At 34.6% G+C, this 8,361-nt stretch overlaps 1 protein-coding gene and 1 pseudogene across 1 annotated transcript; one reads left to right on the plus strand and one right to left on the minus strand.

Annotated features, from left to right (window-relative positions):
* The first annotated feature begins 1,817 nt into the window (after positions 1–1,817).
* LOC112911012 (olfactory receptor 2AJ1-like) lies at positions 1,818–2,366 on the plus strand (annotated as a pseudogene).
* A 4,532-nt stretch (positions 2,367–6,898) lies between these two features.
* On the minus strand, positions 6,899–7,843 carry LOC112911013 (olfactory receptor 2T33-like). The gene has a single exon (XM_025987331.1). The coding sequence runs from the start codon at positions 7,841–7,843 to the stop codon at positions 6,899–6,901; it is 945 nt and encodes a 314-aa protein (XP_025843116.1).
* Between the last annotated feature and the right edge of the window lie 518 nt (positions 7,844–8,361).

The following is an 8,361-nucleotide window of genomic DNA, read 5'->3' on the forward strand; positions in this document are numbered from 1 at the left end:
TTAAAAATAGATCTGCCCTACGACCCAGCAATTGCACTGTTGGGGATTTATCCCAAAGATACAGATGCAATGAAATGCTGGGACACCTGCACCCCGATGTTTATAGCAGCAATGTCCACAGTACCCAAAATGTGTAAGGAGTGTCGGTGTGCATCGACAGATGAATGGATAAAAAAGATGTGGTTTATGTATACAATGGAATATTCCTCAGCCATTAGAAACGACAAATACCCACCATTTGCTTCAACGTGGATGAAACTGGAGGGCATTTTGCTGAGTGAAATAAGTCAATCGGAGAAGGATAAACATTATATGGTCTCATTCATTTGGGGAGTATAAAATATAGTGAAAGGGAATATAATGGAAGGGAGAAGAAATGTGTGGGAAATATCCGAAAGGGAGACAGAACATGAAAGACTCCTAACTCTGGGAAATGAACTAGGGGTGGTGGAAGGGGAGGAGGGCGGGGGGGGGGTGTTGGGTGACGGGCACTGAGGGGGCCACTCCATGGGATGAGCACTGTGTGTTATTCTGTATGTTGGTAAATTGAACACCAATAAAAAATAAATTTAGTAAAAAATAAAATAAAATAAAATTCATTTGCGATTAGGAAAAAAAAGAAAATGTTAAAGAATTATAACTCAAGTTCTAGAAGTTAATATAATTGGCCAAATTAAAATATATTCTTAACTGAATATTTTTAGATTTATTTTTTTAAATTTTTATTTATTTATGATAGTCACACACACACAGAGAGAGAGGCAGATACACAGGCAGAGGGAGAAGCAGGCTCCATGCACCGGGAGCCCGACGTGGGATTCGATCCCGCGTCTCCAGGATCAAGCTTGGGCCAAAGGCAGGCGCCAAACCACTGTGCCACCCAGGGATCCCTATTTTTAGATTTAAATACTTATATTTTAAATTACAAATACAGATTAAACTAGTTTTTATAGCACATCAGTATTATTTTAATGATTTAGAAATAATCCATTTCACCTTCTTTAAGCTTTATCCAAATAAAAAGTGAGACAGAAAATTGAGTTCCATATTCTATTCACTCATTCATTTATTTAATATATATTATTGAGCAAGTACTATGTGCCAGGCATTGTTTTAGCCATTCAGAATGTACAGAGTTGAAAATAAAGTTTCTGTTAGAGAGGATTTCCATTGGTCAGTTAGAATGGCAATAAACAATAAGTAAAGGTCATAAGTTTATTTAATATGTAAAAGGTGAAAAATATGCAAAATAATCAAAGGGCAGCATAGTAATAGGAGAAATAGGCAAGTTGATGTGTTGGGATATATAAAATTTTCAGTAGATAATGCTGCCATAGGTATCACTTAAAAATGACATTTGACAAAAAACTGAACTTGATTCAAGATTATGGAATTAAGACTGTGAGACTACAGGGAGTTAACAGCTTATTCAATAGAACGAATGTCATCATTTGATTCAAACAAATAAATGGCCACATTATAAAACAAGAACACTTCTAAAGCTGGTTGAAATCTTATTGACTATAATTGTAAAATATGCATCCCTCCCATTTTAATACATTTTGCCATGTAAATGTGTTTTAGAGTTATATTATTGCTTTTTTTTTTTCATTTTTTTCTTTTTAGGGAGAAAAATGGAGTTCATGATAGGAGAGGATGTGGAGAAAAGGGAACCCTTTTCCCTTTTGTGAGAATGTGAGAATCACATTTTTTCCAGTGACTTCATTCTCTTAGGACTCTTTGCTTCTCATACAAGCCAAATTTTCTTCTCCTTTATATTCATCATTTTTATGGTGACTTTAACAGAAAACACAATCATGATCCTCCTTATCCTCAGGGACTCAAGACTCCATACTCCAATGTATTTCCTGCTCAGCCACCTCTCTTTCATGGACATCTTGCATATTTCCAACATTGTTCCCAAAATGATCACCAACTTTCTCTCAGGCAGAACTATTTCATTTGCAGGTGTGGCTTCCAGATATTTCTATCCCTCCTCCTCCTGGATGGTGAGTGCCTTCTCCTGGCGGCAATGTCTTCTGATCGCTATGTAGCCATCTGTCATGCACTGCATCCCATACTTCTATGCCATACTTATGAATGACTATGTCCGCAATCTCATGGCTGCAGGGTCCTGGCTTGTTGGGACTGTCAACTCCATAGCCCACATAGCTTATGCCCTGTACTTTCCTTTCTGTGGTTTAAGAGCCATTGATCACTTTTTCTGTGAAGTCCCTGCCATGTTGAAGTTGTCCTGTGTGGACACAACACCCTATGAAAGAGAAGCTTATGTAAGTGGCATAATTTTTCTCTTTTTTCCTGCCTCCCTAATCTCCCTCTGGCAGCCATCAGTTTGTTTTCTATAATTAAGTCTGTTTCTTTCTCTCTCTTTTGCTCTCACTTTCTTTTATTTTTTCCCTTTGTGCATTTTTTTGTTGTTTCTTAAATTCCATATATAAGTGCAATTGTATATTTATCTTTCTCGAACTAATTGGCTTAGTATTGTACTCTTTAGCTCCATCTATTTGTTACAAATAGCAATATTTCATTCTTTTAAAAATTATTTTAAATAAATTAACATAATGTATTATTAGTTTCAGGGATAGAATTTAGTGATTAATCAGTTGCGTATAACACCTAGTGTTCATTCCATTAAGTGCCTTCCTTAATGTCCATCGCCCAGTATACCATATCCTCCCACCCAACTCCCCTGGAGCAACCCTCAGTTTGTTTCCCAGAGTTAAGTGTCTATTTTCGGGATGCCTGGGTGGCTCAGCAGTTTAGCGCTTGCCTTTGGCGCATGGCATGATCCTGGAGTCCTGGGATCAAATCCCACATCAGGCTCCCTGCATGAGCCTGCTTTTCCCTCTGCCTATGTCTCTGCCTCTCTTTCACTCTCTCTGTCTCTCATGAATAAGTAAGTAAAATCTTTTTAAAAAGATTTTATGTATATATATATTTTTTCTTTTTTGCTTAACATTTTAGATTTATTTTGCTTAGCATAATGCCTTCTAGTTTTATCCACATCATTGCAAATGGAAAGATTTCATTCCTTTTGATGGCTGAGTAATGACTATTTATCCATTCATCTGTCCTTGTACATCTGCCTCTTTCCATATTTTGACTATTGTGGATATCGCTGCTGTAAACACTGGGGTATGTGTGCCCTGTCAAATAACTATGTTTGTATCCTTTGCCATTCTTTTATATCTATCTATCTATCTATCTATCTATCTATCTATCTATAATCTTAATATATATTATTATATATTATATATAATATATAATACAATATTAAATAAATATATAATTATAATACCATATATAATTTTATATTAATTAATAAATTATAAATATATAATTATATTATATATAATATAATATGTGATATAATATTATATATTATAATATATTAAGATCTATATATAGATATTATATATTATATATCATATATATCTTAATATATATTAAGATCTATCTATCTATCTATCTATCTATCTATCTATCATCTATGCCATTTATTTATCCATTCATCAATTGATGGACATTTTGGGCTGCTTCCATATCTTGAAAATTATAAATAATGATGCTGTAAATACGCCGGTGCATGTATCCTTTTGCATTAGTATTTTTATAAAATTTGGGTAAATGCCTAGTAGTGCAATTGCTGGATCATAGAGTAGTTCTATTTTAAAATTTCTGATGAACCTCCATGTTGTTTCCCAGAGTGACTGCACTAGTTTGCATCTCACCCATACTGCAGGAGGGATTCTTTTCCTCCATAGTCTTGCCAAAAATTGTTACTTCTTGTGTTTTTTACTTTAGTCATTATGATAGATGTGAGGTAATATCTCATTGTAATTTTCATTTGCATCTCCCTGATGATGAGAGATGTTTTTATTCATTTTTTAGTTTAAGTATAATGAACATTTAGCATTATATTAGTTTCAGCAACTGTCTTCTCAAGGCCCTTAATTTTCTGCTAACATTTTCTTTGAGATTTGTTTTGTTTTGCTTTTGGTTTATTTTTGTATTCTGACTACCACCTGATCCTATGAAAACAAGGCATTATTTTAGTATTAGTTTCTTCCAGGAATTGAAATATATTGTAGTTAATATTGTGGTATAGCAAGCTAATGCAAAGGTTAGTGGTTTAAAATAATAATACTAATTTATTTTGCTCATAAAACTTGTTTAGGCAAAGTTTGATAGACACTTCATTTTTGTGTTAGTTGGGACAACTCAAGTGAATCTGTAGACTCATCTCCAAGATAACTTATATACATACATATTATTTAAATATATACATATGTAAAATTACACATACTAATACCAAATACTAATATATATAAATATAAATTATATATACATCTCTAACCATTTATCAGCATAAATTGTTTGATGAACTCATATTCTAATATTTGGATTACTCAACTACACTCCCATAAATAATTTTCAAATAACTGAAGCCTAAAGCATATAATTCTACATAATGCCTATTTTTACATTGTATCAATTTAGAATGAATTATGTTTGAGACTGATATGTGATATCATATTTGGCATTCATTCTTCAGTAATTTAATTCATTAAATTTAATTGAAAGAATGATGATTGAATGCAAATTTTCATTCTTACATTTCAGCTTCCAAGACCTGAAATTTTATTGGGAACAAAATCTCATAGTTATCCAAGCTACTGAACAGCATTTTTTTCTAATCCTTGGGTATATGTAGATTTGTTCTTTTGTTTGAGATGATGTGAGATAGTTATATAAATTAGACTCAGTAGTTGATTCAGATGTTAAAATTCAGAGTTTTGGAATTTTGACAAGAGATTATTTTAATTTGATTTTCTTCATTTTTAAAGTGGTATTTCCTTAAAACCAAAAGTTGTAGGCTTATAGGTCCTTATTTTTTGGTTGTTGTTTTGTTTTTTTTGTGTTGTTTTGCTTTGTAACATTTAGTATCCTAAAACTTACAACTCAAAAGTTGCAGAAAGAGTATAAATCTTCTCCCAGACCATTAGATTTATTTCCTTAGTTAACCATTAAAGAAGGTGAGACCTTTAGCCCTAAGATTTTCCTTGTGATCAAAGATATTTACTTTTATTTTTATTTATATATTTATATTTATATATTTATGTTTATAAATATATATTTTTATTTCTATATGTTATATATAAATATATATAGAAAAATATATATTTAATATGTGGAAAAAAGGGGATTTTTGTTCTTACTCTGATGAATAAAGCTATTGTCTATGTTGATTTACATGTTTAATTCTACCATGTGTGAATTATTTCAATTAATGTTTTTTTTTTCAGAAAGAGATGTTCCTTTCAATTATTCATGATTACTGTAATTTTTTTAAGTAAGATTTATGCCCCACATGGGTCTTGAACTCATGACCTTGAGATCAAGAGTTGAATGTTCTACTGACTGAGCCAAACATATACATGATTGACTGAGCCAATCATGTATATGATTACTACATATAAACAGCATTTAAATGTACACAGTTCAACCTACTTACCTTGTATATGATTTTTTAACTCACGTATACCCACAGAAAATGCTCTTCTAGAAAAAAATTTGATATTTTCTATAAGATCTTTATGTATTTTGTTCCATATTCATTTAACTGTTTCTTTGAAATTTATTTTATAAAATTATATGAACCTAGTATATGCATTGCTTTTTTACAGATTAATTAATCACTCTTTAAATAATTCATCTGAAAGTTATACACACACACATAGTTGATGTTGTTGGCACAAAATGAATAAATCTTTTAGAACCTCTTAAAGAAAGAACTTTTTGTTTGTTGTTTGTTCTGTTTTTGGTTTCGCTTTTATTTTTTCCCAGCTCAAGTTATCAGAGTTGCCTGGGATACACAGTCTTCACTGAGGACATAAAACATGAAATGTTAGAAATCATTAGATGAAAGACATTTCAGAAAGTTATATACCTTATCTGATTTTAGGACTGTAACCTTAGGATTTAGTTAATCAGCAGAAATGTGTGGCTTCAGTCTCAGGGAGGTCCTATTTTTGGTTTTATACTTGAACTGGTCCCTTTTAGGTTATTTATAAGTGAATTGGATGTACAATCTGTGCCCAGGGCAGAAATTGAATCCCTGTTGTGTGGTTTTGCTGACTCTGGTAATGGTTAAAGTTTCACTTCTATTTTTTTTAAATTTTTAAAGATTTTATTTATTTATTCGAGAGAGAGAGAGACAGGCAGAGACACAGGCAGAGGGAGAAGCAGGCTTCATGCAGGGAGCCTGATGTGGGACTCCATCCCGGGTCTCCAGGATCAGGCCCTGGGCTGGAGGCCACGCTAAACTGCTGAGCCACCCAGTCTGCCCAAAGTTTCACTTCTTTGGAAGCCCATGAGGAGGGCCCATAGACATTAAAAGTTGAAAATTGCCTTTATCAACGTCTAGCATATCTTTTGCTTACAGTGCCTCAATTATTCACTCTTACTGCTGAGGTCCAAAGTCCAGAACAAAAATATTATAATGATGTATGCAAGCATGACAAATGTAAATTTTAATTTACCAAATATAAAATAAATGGTTGTTTTATAAAACAGTGTGAACTGGGGATCCCTGGGTGGCTCAGCAGTTTAGAGCCTGCTTTTGTCCCAGGGTGTGATCCTGGAGACCTGGAATCGAGTCCCACATCAGGTTCCCAGTATGGAGTCTGCTTCTTTCTCTGCCTGTGTCTCTGCCTCTCTCTCTCTCTCTCTCTCTCTCTGTGTCTTTCATGAATGAATAAATAAATAAAATCTTTAAAAAGGTGTGAACTGACCAAGTGAGAGCAAAATATATTGATAGAACACAAATTTTATAATCTGGATCCAGTTTGGCTTCTGCCAGTTTATCAAATTATTCTCACTGTAGATGTCCCAGAAAATGTTTCTCCAGCCACTTTCTCAAAGCCCCCTTGACTTCTTTATTCCTCACACTGTATATAAGGGGATTCAACACAGGTGTGAAGATGGTATAAAAAGCAGAGATCACCTTGTCATAGGCCACTGAATGGTAGGATTTGGGCCGCATGTAGATGAATATTATGGCACCATAGAAAAGCCCCACAACAGCCAGGTGAGAGGAGCAAGTGGCAAAGGCTTTCTTCTGGGCTGCTGTGGACTGCATGCGGAGTACAGCAGCCAGGATGAGACTGTAGGAGGCCAGAATAAGAGACAGTGGGATCAAGAGCATCAGAACACAGCATACATACATGAACAACTCAAAAAACATAGTGTCAGCACAGGCAAGGCGCACCAGTGTGGGTGCCTCACAAAAGAAGTGGTTTATTTCCCGAGAATGGCAGTAAGGGAAGCTCAGAGTGGCACCAGCCTGCATCAGTCCATCTACTCCTCCCAGAAGCCAGGAACCTGCGGTCATGTGCAAACAGAGCTTCTGATTCATGAGGATGTGGTAGCGCAGGGGATGACATATGGCCACATAGCGATCATAGGCCATGGCTGCTAAGAGAAAGCACTCACCCCCTCCCAGTGTGAGAAACAGGAAGATCTGGGCTCCACAGCCAGCAGGAGAGATGGACCTGGTGCCCATCAGGTAGTTGACTGCCATTTTGGGGACTATGGTGGAGACCAGCATCATGTCCATGACAGAAAGCTGGCTGAGCAAGAAGAACATGGGCGTGTGCAGCCGGGGGTCCTCATGGATGAGCACAATCATGAGGGCATTGCCCATCAGGGAGGTGAGGAAGAACAGGAGCACCATGGAAAAGAGGAACAAATGGATTGGAGTGTGTTTAAAGAGGCCTAGAAGAATAAAGTTTATCTCTGTAGTGTCATTTGCATTTTCCATTGTTCCTGTCACGCCTGAAAGAAAAAGAATGATAAGGAAATGAGAGCTGCTTGAAAAAAGGTTAATCATTTACTTAAGAAGAGGTAATCAAATGAGAGAAAACAAAATGAGACTTGGGAGAATAATTATGTCTTTAATCTTTCATTTCCCAACAATACGTTTGCTTTAGCATCCTATCACACACCCCTGTTGTTATTACACAGTATTTTTTAATCCACAGAAAGTCATATAACAAGTGTGTATTGCCATACACATTTCTTTTATTTCTATGTATCTTGTTAGCATGCCATGCATAATTTAGTCATGGTGTTAGGAAATATTATATAATCCCAGTTTTCTAAAGTGTATGTACTTCTGTCTTCAGAACCTCATAATCATGCATTTAATTAATATTGATGTGATAAAGCTCCTAACTATAACTTTTTTATGTTTCTCATATGCTTAAATTAGTTTCTCAAGATTTCCTTCAATGCCATGAAGAATTGGTTTAATTAAAAAAAAATAAAATAAAAAAAATA

Source organism: Vulpes vulpes, chromosome 7 (genome assembly GCF_048418805.1).
Source record: "Vulpes vulpes isolate BD-2025 chromosome 7, VulVul3, whole genome shotgun sequence".
Lineage (NCBI taxonomy): Eukaryota > Metazoa > Chordata > Mammalia > Carnivora > Canidae > Vulpes > Vulpes vulpes.